We start from the raw sequence: 22739 nt of genomic DNA on the forward strand, positions 1-22739 counted from the left end.
CTGTGTTTATTTGCCCCTTAGATTTCACGAAGCAGTTTATAATTCCTCTAAATTATTACAAAGAGCAACTTGCCCTGAGTTCTTTTTGTGTTTCTCTCTCTATCTAAATTTTAATCTCTGCTTTAAAAATTACAAGCACCATGAGTTCCGGTTCCGGCGGCGGCGGCGGCGGGCAGCTCTTTGCCCGCTCCGGCTCCCCGGTGGGCTTCCCCACTCCTTGGGGGGCACAGGACACCCCGCAGAGGGGTCCTGCCGGAGGGGCGGCATCGCGGAGGACTCCTGCAGCGGCGGCGGCCGGCGGGAGGTCTCTTGCGCGCCCAAGGCACCGGGGAGCAAGCTCGGAGGGCGCTTCGCGTTCCTACGCCTCGCGCCTCGCTATAAGCCGACTGGAGAATGCAACAATTGAAGGAAGCAGCTGCAGTGCGGTGAGGTTGCTTCTCTCTTCATCCCTTATTCTGCATGAAGATTTACTCAGCCTTTTAAAACTTTAAAATAACTTTCGGAGCATTTTGGAGGTGCGGCTGGAGGGAGGGGTTTTCCCCCCACCCTTGGACAAGCGGCGAGGAACAATTTTGCTCTCAGCCCCCGGGGAAGGAGGAGGGGGGAGAGCCAACGAATGAAGCCTCACTTAGGCTGAGATGATTTTCTTTTCAATTTAATCCTACATATTATAATGATTTGAGGACTTTTGGAACTTTTTAAAACTTTGTTATGCCTCTGTGCCCAAAACTGGCAGGGCAAGATGGCACACTTCCGTTGTCTTTATGAACTCTGAAACCTGACTCCACCTTTAAAATTCAGGCTTCCGGTCTTTGTCTCCGTGTCTCCCAGAGGAATCTCTTGTGGACTGGTATTTTTTAAACCTTCTAGGGGAAATTTTCTATCTATTGCCAGACTTATTGGAGAGACTCTCTTCTGCCTGGTTCTTCTGCTCCCGGATTCACCTGGCTACCCTTCTTTTCTAACTGTTTACTTCATATTTGGACTGAACTTTTAACGTTATAAAGGATGGCATCCAAAAGACCCCCTCCTGGAAAACCTGGCTTTGCCACTTCTGCTCCAACATCCGCAACATCCAGTCCAGCCACACAGTCAAAGATAACAGAACTGATGCAACATAAGACTACAGAGATGGACTTTCAACAAACGCTTCAACAAATTTTACAGGGCAAGGAGGAAATCAAGAAACAGCTAAGGGAAATCAAGAAACAGCTAAGGGAAATGAAAGATGAAATTAAAGAAAATCAAGCCCAAATATATAAGAACTCACAAAGACTGAACCTTGTGGAAGGGGGGGTGGAGGAGGTGAGGGGGGGGTAGAAGCTGTGCAGAAAGGGAACAAAGATCTTGACATCCAACAGATGAAAATAGAATTTGAGAGAATGTCCTATTACCTTAGATTTCAAAATGTTATAGAAGAAGATGGGGAAAACATAAGGGACATCATGATAAACATCCTGGCTGACTACACACATAAAGAAAAACAACAGATGGGGTGGGATATAGACCTGGTTTATAGAGTGAACTCAGCTTATGCTAGAACTCACAATGTACCCAGGGAGGTTCACATTAAATTTCTTAGAAAAAGCACAAGAGATGAAATTCTGGGTGTACAAAGGGGGCAAGCATTGACATACCATGATATGGAGATAACCATTCTGAAGCAGATCCCTAAGAAGATTAGAGAAAAAAGGAAGAATTATTCGCAATTAGCGAATAAATTATACCAGAAAGGGGTGTGGTTTAGATGGTTGATGCCTGAAGGTATGCTGATATTCTGGGAGGAGACAAGAATTAGAATCAATTCACCCATAAAGGCGCAGGCCTTTATGGAAAAAAACAGAACACTCCTAGAAAAAACACGAGACACTACAGCGGACACGCAGGACACGGGAGGGGCCAGAGCTCTGCCAGTGGAGGGAGATGGGGCAATAGCAAGAAGACTCAGATCACAAAAATAAACAGGAAAATTATATTATTATAAACTGACCGAAAGTGATAATGGAATTATATCTGGATTTTATATTGTAATGTCTAATCTGATTGAATTTAGTAACAGAACTAATATGCTGATTATAATCAATTATATACCAATGCATTATATATAAATGTATACTATGAGTATGGAGAGAGGGGCGCCTGTCACACTTTGCAACTGCCATAATTTGTATACCTGTCCATTTACCCTTTTCCCTATAAATGTTGAAAAACCAATAAAAATTTTTTGTCATAAAAGAAACTATGACTTAAAATATGAAAAAAAAAAATTACAAGCACCATTATCCCCCATAGAGGCATATTGTTGGAGAGGGAGAATTGTCCTTAACTCATTTCCCTGGTTATGAAGACCCATTAGTCTATTTTGAAATCTCAGGGACATGATGACATTATTGGACATGTCTCAAGCCAAACAGGAAGCATGCTCGGCTGCCCAGTGATCAAGGATTGGTGTCACTGGGGACTTTCTATAATGTCTAATCTCAGCTCCCCTTTGCTGCTGTGAATAGTGTCTAGCAGTGCTGTCAATTGATCATGTACTCAATTCACCTCCTAGATAGAGTGTAATCTGCATTTTGCGATGCCCATAGAATTAAATATTTCTCAGTTGGAAATGACTTCTATGAGGCAATCATTTAAACCCCTAATTTCATGATAGTATTTAAATACTTCATGTCTCACAGGTAATAAACTGTGCTGTGATATCATCAAATGTGTTTGAGCATGGGCCTATTGCATTCTTTGTTATAAAAAGTTTTATGTTGATGGCATTTCCATGTATGTTAATGAATGAATTCAGTTAAAATAGAACATTTTAGCTTTAAGATGCACCAGAGTTAACCAGCATCAAGTCATTTGCATGAATATATTCTTATATTTTTTTCTGAAACAGAAATACTGGTGTGGAATAAATTTTGTTGAAGGATAACATTAACATTAAAGAACGGTTTCTGGAATTGGGTATAATGAGAAGAACTAGGGACTAGGAGCTGTCACAAAGAAGAGGGAGTCAGGCTATTTTCCAAAGCACCCGAGGGCAGGACAAGAAGCAATGGATGGAAACTAATCAAGGAGAGAAGCAAACTAAAACTAAGGAGAAATTTCCTGACAGAACAGGAAATTGCCTCCAGAAGTTGTAAATGTTCCAATACTGGAAGTTGTAAAGAAGAGATTGGATAACCATTTGTCTAAGATGATATAGGGTTTCCTACCTAAGGAAGGGGTTGGACTAAAAGACCTTCAAGTTCCCTTCCAACTCTGTTATTCTGTTCTGTTGTTCTGTTCTATTCTATTCTATTCTACTCTACTCTACTCTACTCTACTCTACTCTACTCTACTCTACTCTACTCTGCTCTACTCTATTCCACTCCACTACTCCACTCCACTCCACTCCACTCCATATATGAAAAAAACCTGGAAATTTGGTTGCCAGCTTATAATTGTGTGGTTCAATTTATAAAGCTGAATTATTTTATTGCAACTATTTTTCATGTTCCAAAAGTTGTTAAGCTTGTTGTGTTTTGTATCTGAATGTTCATAGTGCCTCTTTCTTTTTTAGATATGGTGTTGCAATTCAGGACTTTACCAGCAGTTGGAGAAGTGGCCTGGCCTTCTTAGCTGTAATCAAAGCAATAGATTCTAGCTTGGTAGATATGAAGCAAGCTTTAGAGAAATCTCCCAGGGAAAACTTAGAGGATGCATTCTGTACTGCACAAGACTATCTGGGTATTCCAAGGCTTCTGGAACCAGAAGGTAACCTATTCATTTTTGAATGTCACCAGCATGTACATGTAGCAGAAACAGATAAACATACAGGGCAGATAAATCGTAACATGTACTCTACTATTAAGAGAGATCGTTCAGAACAAGGTTTAGGACATTCTGGCATTTAATGCAAAATAGAAGTGATAGCACAATTCAGCTTAACAGACTGCATGTTGAGAATCTTCCTAGAACAAAAACCAATCTTATCGATGTGAAGGTTATAGATAAAAGGAAGAAAAATAAATATTTTTAATTTAGCAAACTCATCATCAGGAAGGTTACCAGCACTGGTTACTCTAGAATCATCTTCCAGACCATGCTTGTTCTTTAAAAGAAACTTTTGTACCTGGAGAAGAATATTAAGGTACAAAGATGTTAATTGATAATAAAGTAAAGGTGCAGTTTTGAAAAGACAGTGTTGTGGAATGGTAATTCTGTTTCATTTATGGATGCTTTGCTTAATATTGAAATGATGGTTTATGTAATTTCTTCCCAGACATTATGATTGATTCACCTGATGAGCAGTCCATCATGACGTATGTGGCACAGTTTTTGGAGCATTTCCCAGAACTGGAAGGGGTATGTGTTTTATTTTGCTAAACTTTTAAACTTTTTTCCTTTTTAAGATACTAATATAGTATCATTCCTTGTGATTTTCTGAAACATTACCATGCTTAATAGATTAAGTAAGGAATGCTTACTGATTTTCAGACTTTCACCCTTGTATGATTGTTTCCCACTTCTGTAAGGCTCTGTCAGTTGTTGGTATTAATATTTCAATATATTCAATCTTATGATCATAAGATGATTCAGCTATTAATTTAAATCAAAGTATAATCAAATCACTTATCTTCTACAACGATGCATCGTATTGAATTGAGAAAATATCAAGGACTTTGCTGTTCTGGAAAGAAGAAGGTAGCTTCATCCTAAATTGCCCAAATTGAGTTGATGATTGTTATGGCTATGTGAATCCTTTAGAACCTGATTTAGAGTATAAAGATCATCAAAACAGATGGTACAGGATATCAGACTCCAGAGACTGGCTTGTTGAAGACATTGGACCTTATTTGGATATAGAGCTTCCTACAAGCAAAACAAAGTATTCTGAATCTGGTTTTCAAAATATGACAATCAGCATATTGATTAATTCATGCATATAGTCATATTAGCCTATCCTCAATGTTCAACAAATGAGAATTAGACATATACTGTCCATTTTTATCCAAGTCTCTGTCCAATGCCTTCTCTTCAACTTTTTCTGGTGGAATTGTATTCTATATAGACTTTAAAAACTAACTTTCACATCTATGCTATGGGAATTTAAAAAGTAGAACAAATAGATATGGACTTCCCAAATTGCATTCCATTATTATTAGTTGTAATAGAGTTTGCTTGATAAGAACTGTTCATTTTTATTGAATTAGAACAATTATTTGCCCAGTGTTTTGAAAAATATAACCATTCAACTTTTTTTTTCTGATTCTATGGTTCTATGATTATGTATTCATTGTTATTATTTATATTTTATATCATATAGGAAGACTTTTCAGATCTGGACAAGGAATTTCCAATTGAGTCTGCTTATGTCCATATTAAAGAGATACCAGAGGAAGAAAAACAAGAAAAAGTGTTACTCCTCAATGAAAATGGAGAACATATATATCCTATTCACCTAGTAGAAAACCAATCACCACTACCCCAACTTGATGGTTTTACTTTGCCTCTTGATGAGGAGAATCAAAATTTTCATGCAATAAGTACAGAATCTAATGACAGCCTAGCTGATTATATGGATTATTCTACAAAAGAACCTCAAAGGCCTAGGTCATTGCCAATCAGAAGTGTTCAAATCAGTCCCATTGCTAAATTTGCCAACAATGTAAACCAATTTGAAGTACATCAAGTGAATTTGTCTGCTTCGATAAAGAATGAGGACCTCCCATCAACTGTTTTTATTTACCATGAAGATTCTGTTGAGCCAGTTGACTCTGATGAATTTGACTCTGACATTCAAAAATCATACAGCGAAATAAAAGAATCACCTGAGAGTAAAATTTGCTCCTTGCCTTGGACTTCCCATTTGTCTAAAAATGAATCAGAACATCTGACAAATGAACCTGAGTATGTAATTCCAATCTCTGAAGAACAAGAGGTCGCACAGAAGTACATATTAGAGATGTTGAATCAGGAAATAATATCTAAGCTTACAGAAAATGATGAACCTATGGAAAAATCATCTAATTTAAAGGAAATCCCATCTACTAATCAGGAAATTGATGGACATGACATTAAAGATAATTCAGAGGCAACTTATACATCTGAATATGAACCAATCAGTAATACTTCCAAAAGCCTTAATACTGCTATTGAAGAATCAATGATGACACCAAGTCCTTCCAAAGTTTCCATAATTCCTCATGACCTTTTCTATTATCCACATTATGATGTCTCCATATCAGCACTGCTGGATGCCTTCACTACCTCCACTTCGGATACAGACCTTTCCCTTTTAGAAAACAGCAAAATCTGCTCAGAAATTCTAGTCGATTGTTTGGCTGAAAATGAGCCCCTTAGCCTAAGCACTGAAGGGAATATTCCCAAACAAGATCTACCAAGCAATATGAAGGATGTGTCAAAAAAAAAGGACAACAAAAGCCCAAGAAAACAGAAAAGAGATTCTCAAAGTCATACCAAATTTTCGTTTAGCACGGCTGCAGTGCCTCATAAGAGCAACAATACGGCTACCACCGAAAACGATTCTGCACATCCAGATGTGGTAAAATTTGCTTTTGCCATTACTTGCTCAGTTCAGCAAAATAGTTCATATTTTAACTTGCGCTATATGGTGCACATCAGGATTTAGGGGAGCTGTACACATACTATTTTCGACTAGCTTTTAAAAAATTGTCTGTTTAGGTCTTGATTTTTTTTAAAGTCAGGATTAGATGCTTTACTGATTATTTTTTTACTGACTCATAGGAAGATATCAGAACATTTATCCCTGTTTTAATAGTGAGTTTGGATTTAAATATTGGGACCAGAGAAGGGTTGGTTTCTGAACCATTGACACAAAGCATTCATCCATCATTGGCATATACATCAGGAGTGGGTGACCGATATCATGTGGCTACTACCATTTCATTTATGGTTCCTAGTACACGTCAAGATCATATTGCTAAATTTGGGGGCAACATGACATTTTAAATTTTAAAGTATTTTAAATTATTAAAATGAGGAGGATAGGAACATTTTGATAAGCTTGAACAACTCATCCCCATATTTACAACATAATAGAAAATCACAGAACACCAAACCTTTTTGGTTCTCTTCCCTCTAGTGAGGTTCATACATCACTGGCAACCCTTCTGCAACCTGTCACCTGGTTAGTTTATCTGTCTCCCAGCTCTTTTCCCCTTTGGATTTGGGCTGTCTATTAGCCACGCTCAGAACTGCTTATTTCCATTTGTTGGCTAGCCTTGAAACAGTATCCTTAGCTGTCCTTCTGCAGTAGGCTTTCTAAAGCTGGTATACCTCTCATTTTGTTGGCCAATTAGAATACTGGGTAGGGATGAAAGAAGTTATAAAACCTGAAAAAGACTGCTAGGTCAGTGTTTTCAATTTGCCAAGTGCTGACATTTTATTACAAGGTTTGCGAATATCCAAACCCTTGAAAATAACAATGTATTAAGGACAGTTCACAGGAAAAGTTGGCATTAACTGGCAAGACATCTAGGAGAGAAGCGGGTTGCTCCCGGTTCAGCATAACCGGTAGTGGTGATTTGGCCTGGGTTGCAGAAAGTGTATTGCATATTGTCTTCTATAACTGAAAATGAAAGTTTGCAGTGCCAGTGAGTGTTGGCTGTGTAGGTCAGACTGGAATCTTTGTGAGTCGTGTAGTGATTTGACATGATAAAAGCTAGGCTTCCCCATCTTATTCTCTTCAGAGGTGGTTGAACTATTGCTGTATTCTCTTCAGCCAACATGGCCAGCAAGGTAGATTTCGGGTGGTACATCTGTCTGGACTCACTCACTTGGGTTTAGTTTATCATTCTGATATTAGCTGAGTTTGGGGCACTAATTCCTAGCCAGTAAATGGAGCCCTGCTTGGTTTTCTGGGAAGAGAGCTAAAAAAACACTTCCAAAGGCTGTTCCTCACAATACATCCTAAATTGGTCAGATAATTAAACAAATTTGCCACCTACACATCAGTGGTGGGTTTCAAAATTTTTTAGAACCTATTCTGTAGGTGTGGCCTGTTTTGTGGGAGTGGCTCAGTGGTCATGTGACCGGGTGGGCGTGGCCAACTTGGAAAATGTGGTGAAACTCACTTGATGCTCTTGCTTAGCAACCAAAACTTTGGGCTCAATTGTGGTCATAGGTTTTCTTTCTTTCTTTCATCTCTCTCTTTTTTTCTTCCTTCCTTCCTTTCTCTTTCTCTCTCTCTGTCTCTCTCGGTGTCTGTCTGTCTGTCTGTGTGGCTCTCTCTGTGTGGCTCTTTGTCTCTCCCTCCCTCTCTGTCCCTCTCTGTCTCTCTCTGTCATTCTCTCTGTGTGTCTGTGTGTCTGTCTCTGTCCCTCTCTCCTCCCTCTCCCCATCTGTCATTCTGTGTGTCTGTCTGTCTGTCTCACTCTCTCTCTCTCTGTCTGTCTCTCTCCCCTCCCTTCCTCTCTCTCTGTCACTCACTCAATCACTCACTCACTCTGTGTGTCTCCCTCTGTCTGTCTCTCCTCCCTCCTTCCCTCCCTCCCCATCTCTCTCTCTGTCTGTCTCTTGATTCCCTCCCTCCCTCTCTCTTTGTCTCTGTGCCTCTCTCTGTCTGTCTCTCTCACTCACTCACTCACACACATACATACACACAGAGAGAGACACACACATAGTGTGGTCATCTTGTTGAGTGTTCTAATCACATTTGAAACACTCAACAACAGGCCTGAATTTATGTTTTGTTGCAGTATTCTGCAGTCATAGGACCAAAATATATGGTTAAAAGTACCTGGCAGCGGTGTTTTTCCCTGGGGGACAGGTCCTCTTCAGAAGGACAAGGCCTTGCTGGTCCCCCTCGTGTTCCTCATCTTCCAGCCATGGCCCCACACCGTGGAAAACATAGGCGCCCACACATCCCACACAATTACAGCCCGGAGCAGGACCAAAGCCCCTCTCCCAACTGGCCCTTCCTCCATCGGAGGACTTCAGAAGGAAGCTTCTGCAGAAGCCCAGGTGAGTGAGAACAAGTTCCCGCCATTACAAAGTCTCCGAGGCTGTAATTGTATGGGGTGCGCGCGCGCCTATGTTTTCCATGGTGTGGAGCTGCAGCGAGACTCTGCTGGCCGGTGATGACTCTGGAGCCCATCCGCAGGGGGCGGGGTCCCCTTCACGTTTGTCTTCCCAGATCAGCTCCAGAGTCATCGCCGGCCGTGCAGAGCCTCGCTGTGGCTCCACGCCGTGGAAAACATAGGCGCACGTGCACACCCTGTACAATTACAGCCTCAGCGACTTCGTAACGGTGGGAATTTGTTCTCACTCACTGGGCTTCTGCAGAAGCTTCCCTCCGAGGGAGGAATGGCCAATTGGAAGAGGGGCTTTGGTCTTGCTCCGGGCTGTAATTGTGCGGGGTGTGCACGCACCTATGTTTTCCACAGCATGGGGCCATGGCCGGAAGATGAGGAATGCGAGGGGGACCAGCTGGGCCTTGTCTTTCTGAAGAGGACCTGTCCTTCGAAGAGGGCAGATGTGGTGCCATTGGTCTTGGGATGTTCTGCGGAGCCCCCCAGGGAAAATCACCGTGGGGGATGGCTTTTTAACCAGGTGGCTGTCAGAGAGAAGAGGGCAGCGTGTGCCCATGGGCTTGTGCAACAGCTGAATCCTCGCTTCCAGTTCCTTCTTCGGCTGCTGCACAAGCCCACGTGGCGTGCGCTGCCCTCTTCTCTCTGAAAGCCGCCTCGTTTCCAATGGAGAAGGTGGGGAATGCATGCATTTTCCTCCCTCTGCATGGATTTCCCACCCCCTATTGGTAACAAGGCGGCTGTTGGCGGGGCAAGCCTAGTAAGGACAGGTGGGGCAAGCGAGCAGTGACTGGGCGGGTGGGGGGAGCAAGCAAGGGGGCAGGCAATGGGAGGGAGAGTTCTGGAATGTGGCCTCCGGAAGGATGGGTACCGGAAGACACACTAAATTTGAGGAACGGGTACAGGTGCACCGGGGCATACACCCTGAAACCCACCCCTGCTACACACGTACAAATAGAATTACCAATGCTGACTTTACCAGTGATTATGTTATATTTTTTGCTGCACAGCTCAAAAATGATATAGGGAGGAAATTTGTTTTGTCTTGCTGTTTAAGTTAGCCATCATCTGGCAATGGCAATGTATGCAATTGTTTAGGGGACACCATCCAAAATGGGAAACCCAACTAAGAACAATAGCAAGCTCTATTCCCCCTTTTACAGCTTGTAGTTTAGATACAGATAAAATCAGATTTATGCCTTGTGCACTAGTAATGTGACAATGTGTATTTCTACTTGAATACCTTGAATACCTACCAAATTTGCCACCTAAAACATTTTTTTATCCAGCAAGCTTTTGAATTTCCAGTTGTATACAATTGTTGCACTCAGTTCTGTTTGCTACTGCCATTTGTATTTTAATGTATGTATGTATATATATGTGCGTGCGTGCGCGCACACACACACACACATGCAAACATGTCTATAATTTGTTACTATGTTACATTGCTGGTAGATGATTTGAGCAGCACTCTGCAAGGAAATGATTGACAAAAATGTATGCAATTGCTAAGAATCGACACTAACTTGATAAGAATGACACTAACTTGATGACACATTATCAATTAAACGAACTCTGCAAGTAAGAAAATGGGATATCACTCTCTAATGAATTTACCAATTATATGTATTAAAGAAGATAGGTTCCTGGTGGAAGAATATAATTCATATGTTTTCAATCTGAACATTTTATGCTCTTTTTATAGATTAAGGAAAACCAATCTGATACTGCAGCTGAAGAAAGAAAACTGCCAGAAGAAAGAAGTAAAAAGAAAGAAAAAAGAAAGAACAAGGCAATTTTCCAAGGAGAAAGTCCCCAGAGCTCAAAACCTGGCTTTACTCGGTTAATAGATAAGCTGGAAGAAGAATCCATAGACCATCTGGCTCTGTCAAGGTGCTTTCTGGCCCCACCTACAGAACTTGTCTTGCCACTTTCCTTGCCCAGTTTCTAGATAAAGCATAGTTACCAGCAACATCTCACATTTTACTGGTCTTCTTGGCTTAAAGTCCTAAAAGCTATAGCATGGGAAATGAGTAGGAAAGAGGAAATATTTATACATCCAGATGGATTTTGGAAGGACATGATCTGGCCAATATTTAAGCATACCATTGAGTGCACAGCTTTCCAGGAAAATTAATAGGGCGTAAACTATAATTCTTTCATTAAAAAATTGAAAATTGAATTTGATATTGTATTTTTAAAGTTTTGTTTAGTTATTGTATAGTTGGGTGTAGTGGTTGAAGTATTGGCTAGTAACCTGAGGACTATAACTTCTAGTGCTATCTTAGCTAAAAGCCAGTTGGTTGGCTTTAGCCTTTATCTTAGCCCTAGAAAGGAGGCAATGGCAAATCACTTCTGCAGGATCTATCTAGGCAGTCTCCGAGAATCAGACACAATTAAACAGAGGAAGAAAAGATGAAAAATAAAACAAAATACTTTTTCTTCATCAACATCTGAGAATATATGAGCTGTGGTGGCACAGTGATTAGAACGCAGTGCTGCAGGCTAACTCACTGCTCACTCCAGGAGTTCGATTCTGAATGGCTCAAGGTTGACTCAGCCTTCCATTCTTCCGAGGTGGGTTAAATGAGGACCCAGATCGTTGGGGGCAACATGCTGACTCTGTCAACTGTTTAGAGAGGAGGCTATAAAGCACTGTGAAGCGGTATATAAGTCTAATTGCTATTGCTATCTGAGTATTACTTTCTCCTCCTCCTCTCAATATACCTTGGGAAGATATTTTTTTTGACCGTCCATTGCATCTGTTTTTCACTGAATCATTTAGTTGGGCTTTTGTTTTTGTTGTTACTGTAGAATGTAATATTTTTAATTGCTTATATTTTATGGCAGCTGGTCACCTAGAAGAATAGGTAGGTCACTTTCCTTTAAAAATGGATTCATTCATCCACAGAATCAGCTGTACTCAAAAGAATGCCTGCTGGATGTATTTTCACTGCTGCTTCATTATAGCTGCCTGGGATTGCTCTCTTAACTAGAAGATCAATAATGCAACATATGCAGCAGACCAGGAATCCCTTGTGATGTGTTAAGCTACATCAGTGGTGGGTTCCTGCTGGATCGCACCGGATCGCGCGCGCTCCCTTTCAGCGCTCCACCTGGCTTGCGCGCTCCCTTTCAGCGCTCCACCTGGCTTGCGCGCTCCCTTTCAGCGCTCCACCTGGCTCTCGCGCTCCCTTCCGGCGCTGAAACCGGAAGTACAGTTTTGCCCGGCCCTGGCGAAGCAACGACGCCTGCCTGCGCTCCACCAGCTCGGCTGGGAACGGAGATGTTTCCTCAGCGGAGCGGAGCGCCTGAAAAGACTTTTCAGGCGCTCCGCTCCGCTGAGGAAACATCTCCGTTCCCAGCCGAGCTGGTGGAGCGCAGACAGGCGTCGTTGCTTCGCCAGGGCCGGGCAAAACTGTACTTCCGGTTTCAGCGCCGGAAGGGAGCGCGAGAGCCAGGTGGAGCGCTGAAAGGGAGCACGCAAGCCAGGTGGAGCGCTGAAAGGGAGCGCGCAAGCCAGGTGGAGCGCTGAAAGGGAGCGCGCAAGCCAGGTGGAGCGCTGAAAGGGAGCGCGCGCGATCCGGTGCGATCCGGGAGGAACCCACCACTGAGCTACATGCAGGATTTTGTTATAAGAATTACTCATTTATCAAGGTTTTAGCAAAGTTCTGTTGGAATACCATCCATGACCAGGAGGCAGAGCAGGTTAGATCTTTAAGTGAATTCATCGCAGTTTACAGTTTGGGAAATCAATTTCAATAGCCTTTTTTTTTTTATTTGTGAAGATGAGCTGAGGAAGACAAAAGAAAGAGGAGGAAGGAAGCCATATCCTTCCCAAAGCACTTGATGTGTTTTGATACCATTCTCCCATCAGCCCATCAGTCAGTGCACTGAATCAAACTGGCTAAATTTAATATTCTGCCTAATCCCTTGTCATTGATTAACCCATTTCCCAACTGCATTCTCACTCAACAATGTCCCTGGTTTTCAATAGTTTCTGCTACCTCTTCATCTTCTCTATTTCCTATTTTGTTGTGCAAATCAAAGGGGTTATGTTAAACACACTTCATGTTATGGCTTTTCTTAAGAATATGTTTCTTCTTAAGAACTATATATGCTACCATGTTGAGATAAAAAAGGATAATACAGTGGAAAATATCTATTGCACTTTTGATGCATGTGCAAGTTTGGGAGTTGGCCTACTTTCTTACCAAGAGCAGTAAGAATATTCCAGAACATCATTTATTCAGGTAGACTGAAACTATTAATAAATTGTGGCTAAGTGGAAATGTTGCAGCGAGAGAATATGGATTGCCCTAAACATACATTTATCTGGATAATTTCAGGATCTGAAATGTGAGAAATGTGTATCACTGGATATAATTTTCTTTTATTCCAGCCTTCTCCAGCACACCTTCTAGTTGAGTTAGATTATAATTCATTCACCAATATTTTGGTCAAGGCATTTATCTGGAGATAATTAATTAAATTTACATGTCACCCATCTCACTATCAAGTGAAAATATCATAAAAGCAATTTTTTTTAAAAAAAAACATTAAAATATTAAACATTAAAGTTTCACAATGGAAGTCTTATTTCCTAAAACCTAAATCTTTTCAGGCTTGGGAAGGCTGCAACAATGCTAGGATGTTTTTTTCAAATCACGGTTCACTTACATATGGATTCATTTATGCATTTCAGGATGAGCCACAGTGACCCCAATATTGTCTACCAAATTAATACCACTGATTCAACATTTAAGGTAAGCAAGTGAACTTTTACTTCTGGAACTAGTCTGTACTCCTCCTAATGTTTATCTAAATGAAACTGAAAAAGCATAGTTTTAAATATATCCAATGCAGTGGTGAAATTATTATTTTTTTTACTACCGGTCCTGTGGGCATGGCTTGGTGGGCATGGCAGGGGAAGGATACTGCAAAATCCCCATTCCCTCCCCACTCCAGGGGAAGGATACTGCAAAATCCCCATTCCCCACTCGGGGGCCAGCCAGAGGTGGTATTTTCCAGTTTTCCGAACTACTCAAAATTTCCACTACCAGTTCTCTAGAACCTGTCAGAACCTGCTGAATTTCACCCCTGCTCCAGTGGAGCAATCAGTCCTGTCTTTCAACATCCTCCAAACTAATCTGAAACCCCTGTCTTATTCCAAGCACACCGGATAGGAGACAATTAGATAACAATAATAATATCTATATTTAATTAATTGAATCTCATGTTCACTTAACATTCATAATATCTGGCTGTGAAAAAACTGCACATTGTTTTAAATTATCAGCATCATAAATGAAGCTATTGTATCCTGTAGCTATAAGTATATCTCTTCAATATTATGTCCCTCAAAGAGTTGAACTACAATTTCCACCATATCTACCCACCATTTCAATAGCCAGTGGTCTGAGGTTGATGGGAGATTCTGTTCAACAAATGTGAAGTACAGTATGTTTGGGAAAGCCAATCAATAGATAATAAGAAAAATCACATTTCCAACACTATTGGTATATAAATTTCACTGTTACAAAAAAACAAGGCAGTGCTTGTTTAACAAATGCCTTCTTTAATGATTTACAGCAGTGATGAAAAAATAACTTTGTGACCAATTCTCACATTTACATTTGCAAGTATGCTGAAGCAAGATTATAAGCACAGTTGTGGTTTGACTTAGTAGTCATTTCACTTAAGAATTGGGTTGTCAGTCCCAATTGTAATTACTAAACAAGAACTATCTGTATTAAGAGCTGACTTCCAAGATACAGCAGAACCTCTGGTCATGAACACTTCTGAACACGACCAACTCGGGTTCCGACCAAAACATTCCCAATTTTTTTTTCATGGGCGATTTCTCCTTCCATGCCATTTGTTTTTTGGAAGCACCAAATTTCCATAATTAGGGGTCACGAACAAATCTGTTTGCGACCAAAGTTATGAAGCAAATTACGGTTGTGACCAGAGGTTCTACTCTAGTTGGCTTCTTAAGGCCCAGTCTGAAGTGGTATAAACAGACTGATATTAAAGTTATAAATGTACTTACATTAGCAAATACCCATGTCATTTTCAGATTAATTTAGACAGGATAAATGATATAATTCAATGCAAAAAAGAAACCAAGTTTAGCTGTGCAGTTATCATCTACTTTAAATGTTAGCATACATAGTTATAATATGGCTACACTTCTGGATTATATATTTTTAGGAAAGTGGCAGCCCTGGTGTACAAAAGAGCACAAACCCAAGTGAATATCCAACTCCTGCTATCAGGTAGGTATATTGCTTCATTTTTGTACATCAAGCCTTAAAAACAAAGATAACATTTGGTTCAGTGGTGGGTTTCAATTTATTTTATTACTGGTTTGCTCATGCGCGCATGGTCCGGGTGGGTGGGCGGAGCCTCCCGCTGCCACCACTACTGGTTCGCCTGATCTGGGGTGAACCGGCAGAAACCCGCCTCTGATTTGGTTGACTGAAAAGTACCTTTAATCATATTGGTGTTCCTCTCTATAATATATAACTGTAGGTAGTCCTTGATTTATGACTGTTCATTTAATAATAGTTATATGAATGATGGCCTTGGAAAAAAAGTGTCTAATGATCTGTTCTGAAAGTTTTGACTATCACACCATCCCATAGTCATGTAATCACAATTTGGGCACTTGACAACTGAGTTACATATACAACAATTGCAACAACTTGCAGCACATGATCACAATTGTCAATCTTTCCAGCTGGCTTCTAATAAGCAAAGTCAATTGGGGAAGCTGTATTTGCTTAATGATTCATTTAGCAACCGTGCAATTCACTTACCAACTATTATGATTCACTTAAAGTCTGGGATAAAAATGGTCATGAAATTGGTTCTGGTCATGTGATGGCTCACTTAATAATCACATTAGCAGCCAAAATTCCAGTCCCAGTTGTGGTCATTAGTCAAAGACTACCTGTTTTATATGTATTTTATCATGTAAAATATAATAAAACTGGATACCTAGCAATCCTAACAGTCAAAATATCCTTGTTTTTTGCTAAATATGAGCCTATCATTATAAATACATAATTGTGATGCTCTTCAAATAATAAAATTGAAAGATTTGAAGGATGAGAATGGCGGGAGGTTGATGGATGGCAGAACCAGATTTTTAACACTTTAGCATGTATGTCAGCTAGGTTAAATTCAGATTCACATTGTGGTCTATTGCAATATTGATTAAATATTAACCAATTATTAATCACTAATCTGTTTCCCATTTTGATACACTGAGAAACTTAGTACTGAGAGAAATGAATGGAGGGAAGTGATGCAGCAAAATATAACCTTGTGATTATTTTTGTTTTTCCTGGTTTGCTACTGTTGGCTCAGAGTAGGCTCAGCAGAGCTTTCGATTTTTCCACTCTATTGGCAGTTAGTTGGTTCCAGAAATGTGTGGCAGCATCTTTTCCCAGATTTGGTGCCCACAAATGTATGGACTTCAGCTCCCTGAATTTACAAAACAGCCATGCTGACTGCAGAATTCCTGCAGCTGACAAGCACATCTCTGAAAGGCATCCAAGATTGTAAGGGTGATCTATATTCTCTCTCTCTCTGCACGTGTTCAAAAAGTATGCTAAGCCATGGTTTGCTTAACCATAGTTTGTGGAATAAACTGTAATTCCTAAGTAAGTTTCTTTATTTAAAAAAATGCTTGCCTCCATAACCTTAACATTAGATATAGATTTTAAAATATAAAGTAATTGTGTCAGAGTCATATTTACCATTTCAGACATCATAATGCAGTTAACAGTTTCCAATTAGGCAGTCATTACCTACAGCTGTTTATGAAGTGTATCTGCAGCCCTTCTTTAGTTATTTTGTGATGTGTAGAATTCTCATCATTGTTGAAGACAGAATTTCTTCAGATCCCTTATAAGCCATAGCAATTTTTACCAATTTCCCTCTCCCTCTGTAGTTTCTTTTTTTTAATAAAAGTTTTTTTATTTTTTATTTTCAAAACAAACACAACACATCCTTCTTTACATACTGTAGAAAGTGTATCAGTTGGTTACAAAAAGGCTTACGTGCATCTCTTCCACAGTCAACAAACATAATTCATATTAACTCAAGTATTTTAACTCAGACATTTATACATGTTACCATCATCATACCTCCATTTTCATTTGACTATAATTGTTTAAACATCCTTCATCATAAAATATACCAAGATTTAATACATAACCACATACTGGCATTTCATTTACTATTTGTAAAATCCTCCAATAACACTGAATCCTTATGTCCTATTCTAGCTAAACATCCATAATATTTAATAACAAAGTTTTCTAATCCTTCTTTCCAAATCACTGTTTACAATTTACATCCCATTTCCTTATGTTGTACCCATACATATATATATATGTTGTTATCATTATCCCTCCTTTATTTAATTATATCCTGTATCATGACATTTCCCCCATAATATTCAAGACTTAACTGTATCTAACTTAGTTCTTTTTTTATTAACCTTTATATATAATCCAAAAGGATTTCTAATCTTCCTTTCATGGGTACCATTCAATATTCATATCCCATTATTACTTATCATAACACTACACATTGTATACATTATTATCATTATCAATTATTTATTTAACTATATCTATTGTCACTAAGTTTCACTAGTTTTAAATTATATTCTTCCATCTATCAACCTGTATCTTTCCAGTAGCAAAACGGTCTCATATCTTCTGCCATTTGTGGTGTCAGTCCTCTAATCATCTCCTTAATCAACTTTGTATGGACTCTTCTTAGCAACTCTTTGCTTATAAAATCTCTCATGTAATTTTGATGCCCTTCTTCTGTTTCCTTAATCAGCTTATCTTTGATTGTCGGTAGTGTTATCAATGATATTGCTAATAAAATTTCTCTCTTTAAATCCATAAATTCTTTTGTTTTTTCTTCTTCTGTATCTTGCCATCTAGGGTAGATTTTCCCTCCACTTAATTCCTCTTTCAGTATTCCACTCTTTCCATTTTCAGAGACAAACCAATCACCATAAATATCAGCAATTTTAATTTCTTTATATTCATTTTCCTCTTCAATTTTTAGGATTTTAACCGCCACTTTTTCCATTTGATAAACATTTTCAACTTCTTCATCATATTTTGCTGTTAGATGAACTAAGTCTTCCAACTTCTTCTCTATCCTCTCATGTGTATTTGATAATTTCTGTATTTCTGAGAATATCTTTTGCAGACTTAAATCTTCTTTCTGCTGTTGAAATTGTGCCATTATCTCCAGCTAACAAACACTGCTGCTCTAGCTTAGAAGGCTTTAACAAGATTAAGCATAGATTCACAATAACATTTCATTTTCACCTTTCTCTGGTTAATGATATACTTCAAAGGGACATCTGTATGCTTTTCTTCTTATCACTCTCTATAAACAAGCAGTGAGACCTTGAAGTGCCAACCCAGGATAATCAGTGAAAAAAAATAAGTGTTTCATTTCCAATACACAAACCTCCAGCCTCCGAGCAGTGTTATTGTTGCAATGTTGCAATTTTCTTTGTTTCTTTTTGTATCTTTTTTGTATTTCAAGTTTTAAAAAAGTCCAATTCTTGAATGAGTTAGAAGAACACCCACAGTAATGAAAGAGGAGAATTTTAGTCCATAGGTTACAAAGAATAGTAAAAGAAAAAAAAATAGAATAAGAAAACTTAATCCATTCGTTTTAAAAAGCTTGCATAAATTCCCTCCGTGAAGATAGCATTTAAAAAGTAAGATAACCCACTGTCCAAAATCATTCCAAATTTAATTCCCCTGCTTATTTCTTCTGTTCTCCAATTTAAATTAATTTTAGGTTTTTTATAGGCAGTCTCTTTTAAAACGGTAAAAATTCCTCACCAGCTGGAAACACTTTCTCTTTCTGTATCCTTCCGTTTTGGAGCCACCCCGACTTCATCAGCCTAATGGCTGGATTTTTTGTCACCAGCTTGAAGAACTTCTCTTGGATCGATCAGGGACTTTGCGATGTCCCTGAGATCAGCAAGACATATTCTTCCTGTTCACCGTCTCTGCGGGATGATTTAGGTCCGTTAGGACCATCCAGCGGCAAAAGTATCAACTGCGATCTCAGAGCATTGAGATCGCATGTTGTCTCATCGCGACATCGGCTCCTCCCTCCCTCTGTAGTTTCTTGAAAGTCTCAGTCTGAACTCATCCAAGTGAAAAGATGGTTTGTGGTCTCCCCTTCCTTTCCTCTTTCCCCTGTCCACTCATCAGCCTGCTTCATTAATAGCATACTCTATCCAGAAAGCACAACTGGATCCAATCTGGATCGGTCACCGGGACCAGAGGTTTTGTCTTCCAAGCTTTCGGACTCGTTTTGCAGCAAGAATACAAGCAAGCAGTCAGATGAGGAGAACCAAACTCATTGGTAGCCTCACACTGCAATGAACAAGGACACACATTCAATTTTTCAGCTACTAAGATTGTTGAATGAGCAGGCACAAAAACAGCCAGGGAAGTGATTGAAGCTTGGGAAATAGGACCCTCGTCAGTCAATAGGAGTGCTGATTTACCACCAGTCTATCAAGTACTTAGAAGATGAGGGCTGGGCAGCACAAGCAATTACAGCTAATGACTTAAAAACCAGCTAACAACACACTTCAATATCTAAAAACCACTTACAACAGGCACTATAAATACCAGAGGGTTAACGTCATTGCCCATTGGTTGCCCTCTCCCCTCTTTGAAAGAGCTTTATAGCTCTTGCTACCTTAAGAAAGTTCAAAACATTCTTAAAGACCCATCTCATCCTGGTCACCCTTTTTTTGAACTATTACCATCTGGCAGACAGTACAGGATAATAAAAACAAGGACAAATAGGCTGAAAAACAGCTTTTATCCCAAGGCAGTAACTATATTGAATTCTACTATATAGTGCAATATTAATGCAATATTGGGTTTTCAATTCAATTGTAAAGAATCTGAAGGATATGTGTTTGTGTTTTATTTTTATAGTTACAATGTATACTAAAAATGGCATTTAATGTCATTGTACGAGGTGCAATGACAATAAACTAAACTAAACAGTTCTTAAAAAATCCTACAGGTTCCTAACAAACCTAGCAGACAACTTTGTTTCCCAAAAAGTAGAGAAGGGAACAAGGGGATCAGTCATATTGGACTTAATTCTCACTAACAGAGAGGAAATGATAGAAGGTGTTGAAGCCACAGGAACCCTGGGGGCAAGTGACCATGCAATATTGGAATTCAACATTATGCAAACACAAGTAGTAGAACAAAGTGAAACTAGAGTCTTGGACTTTAAGAGAGCTAATTAGAATAAACTTAGAGAGCTTGGGAAAAATTCCATGGATGAGAGTCCTCAAGGGGAAAACAACTCAAGAAGCTTGGGAAATTTTGAAAAATGAGATTACAAAAGCCCAGTCTAGCACAATACCAATGAAGAAGAAAAATAACAGCTCCCAAAAGAAACCAGCATGGCTGCATAAAGAACTCTCTGACAAATTGAAAGACAAAAAAGATAAGTACAAAAAGTGGAAAGGGGGGGGGGACATAACTAAGGCAGAATATCAGCAAATAGCCCAAGCATGTAAAGATGAAATGAGGAAAGCTAAGGCTCACAATGAAGAAAGGCTTGTCACAAAAGTAAAAAATAACAAAAAAAAAGCTGCTTCCAACATGTTAAAAACAAGAAAAGAGTTAAGGAAACAATTGGTCCATTGCTGGGAGAAAGTGGCAAGAAGGTGACAAGCAACAGGGAGAAAGCAGAACTATTTAACTCATGTTTTGCATCTGTCTTTACACAAAGGGATAAAACAGTCCAAACTATCAAAAACAGCACCACAAAAATCAGATTAGGAACACAAGTTGAAATAGGGAAGGAAATGGTAAGTGAGCCCCTGTCTACCCTAGACGAGTTCAAATCACCAGGACCGGATGGATTACACCCCAGGGTTCTGAAGGAACTGGCAGACGAGATCTCAGAACCACTGAACTATATCTTTCAGAGATCCTGGAGCACCGGGGAACTACCAGAGGACTGGAAAAGAGCTGATGTGGTTCCCATCTTCAAAAAAGGGAAAAAACAGATCCAGGAAACTACAGACCTATCAGCCTGACCTCAATACCAGGAAAGATTCTGGAAAAGATAATCAAGCAACGAATTAGCGAACACCTAGAAGCAAACAAAGTAATAGCCAAAAGCCAACATGGGTTTGTCAAAAACAGATCATGCCAGACTAATCTTATTGCATTCTTTGACAAAGTGACAAAATTAGTGGATCAGAGGAATGCCGTCGATATAGTTTACTTGGACTTCAGTAAGGCATTTGATAAGGTAGACCATAACCTACTACTAGATAAAGTAGAAGAATGTGGGTTAGACAGCATCACCACCAGATGGATACGTAACTGGCTGACCAACCGCACTCAACGTGTAGTCCTCAATGGAACTGCATCTACATGGAGGGAAGTATGCAGTGTAGTACCCCAAGGCTCTGTTTTAGGCCCAGTACTCTTCAACATCTTCATCAATGATTTGGATGAGGGAATAAATGGGGAACTCATCAAATTTGCAGATGATACCAAGCTGGCAGGAATAGCCAACACTCCAGAAGATAGGCTTAAGATACAGAAGGATCTTGCCAAACTTGAACATTGGGCACTATCTAATAAAATGAAATTCAATGGTGAAAAGAGTAATGTTCTACCTTTAGGCAACAAAAACGGAATGCACAGGTACAGTATAGGTGGTACCTTGCTCAACAGTAACTGTGAAAGGGATCTTAGTGGACAACCATTTAAATATGAGCCAGCAGTGTGCAGCAGCTGCCAAAAAAGCCAACAGAGTTCTAGGCTGCATAAATAGAGGGATAGAATCAAGATCATGTGAAGTGTTAATACCACTTTATAATGCTCTGGTAAGGTCATACTTGGAATACTGCATTCAGTTTTGGTCACCACGATGTAGAAAAGATGTGGAGACTCTAGAAAGAGTGCAGAGAAGAGCAACAAAGATGATTAGGGGACTGGAGACTAAAACATATGAAGAACGGTTGCAGGAACTGGGTATGTCTAGTTTAATAGAAAGAAGGACTAGGGGAGACATGATAGCAGTGTTCCAATATCTCAGGGGTTGCCACAAAGAAGAGGGAGTCAAACTATTTTCCAAGGCACCTGAGGGTAGAACAAGAAGCAATGGGTGGAAACTAATCAAGGAGAGAAGCAACTTAGAACTGAAGAGAAACTTCCTGACAATTAGAACAATTAATCAGTGGAACAGCTTGCCTCCAGAAATTGTGAATGCCCCAACACTGGAAGTCTTTAAGAAGATGTTGGTTAGCCATTTGTCTGAAACGGTATAGGGTTTCCTGCCTAGGCAGGGGATTGGACTAGAAGACCTCCAAGGTCCCTTCCAACTCTGCTATTGTATTGTATTAAACCATACATAGAATAGCACTCTGCTAAAGACAAGTTCCCTGAAGATGGGCTCCAGCACGAGTCCGAAAGATCGGAAGACAAAATCTCTGGTCAGTAAATGATTCAGGTTGGATCCTGCAACCTTATCCTGGGACAACATTCATTTGTGACAACTGTTATTTGTTCACATTGATATCTATAGAGCCATCTTGAAGGTCTTGTTTCAAAAGCCTTAACAATTTAAAATGCAACAGTG

At 39.7% G+C, this 22739-nt stretch overlaps 1 protein-coding gene across 3 annotated transcripts in view; it reads left to right on the forward strand.

The window, feature by feature from the left end:
• Positions 1–22739, forward strand: part of CLMN (calmin) — a 97255-nt gene that overhangs the window by 73017 nt on the left and 1499 nt on the right. For all 3 annotated transcript variants that reach the window (XM_081939832.1, XM_081939833.1, XM_081939834.1), the window contains 6 exons: positions 3557–3750; positions 4259–4341; positions 5303–6541; positions 10753–10940; positions 13753–13813; positions 15261–15325. In XM_081939832.1, coding sequence (XP_081795958.1) covers positions 3557–3750; positions 4259–4341; positions 5303–6541; positions 10753–10940; positions 13753–13813; positions 15261–15325 — 1830 coding nt within the window. The remainder of the gene's footprint in view (positions 1–3556; positions 3751–4258; positions 4342–5302; positions 6542–10752; positions 10941–13752; positions 13814–15260; positions 15326–22739) is intronic.

This window comes from Natrix helvetica (genome assembly GCF_964273705.1).
Source record: "Natrix helvetica genome assembly, chromosome: 1".
NCBI lineage: Eukaryota > Metazoa > Chordata > Lepidosauria > Squamata > Natricidae > Natrix > Natrix helvetica.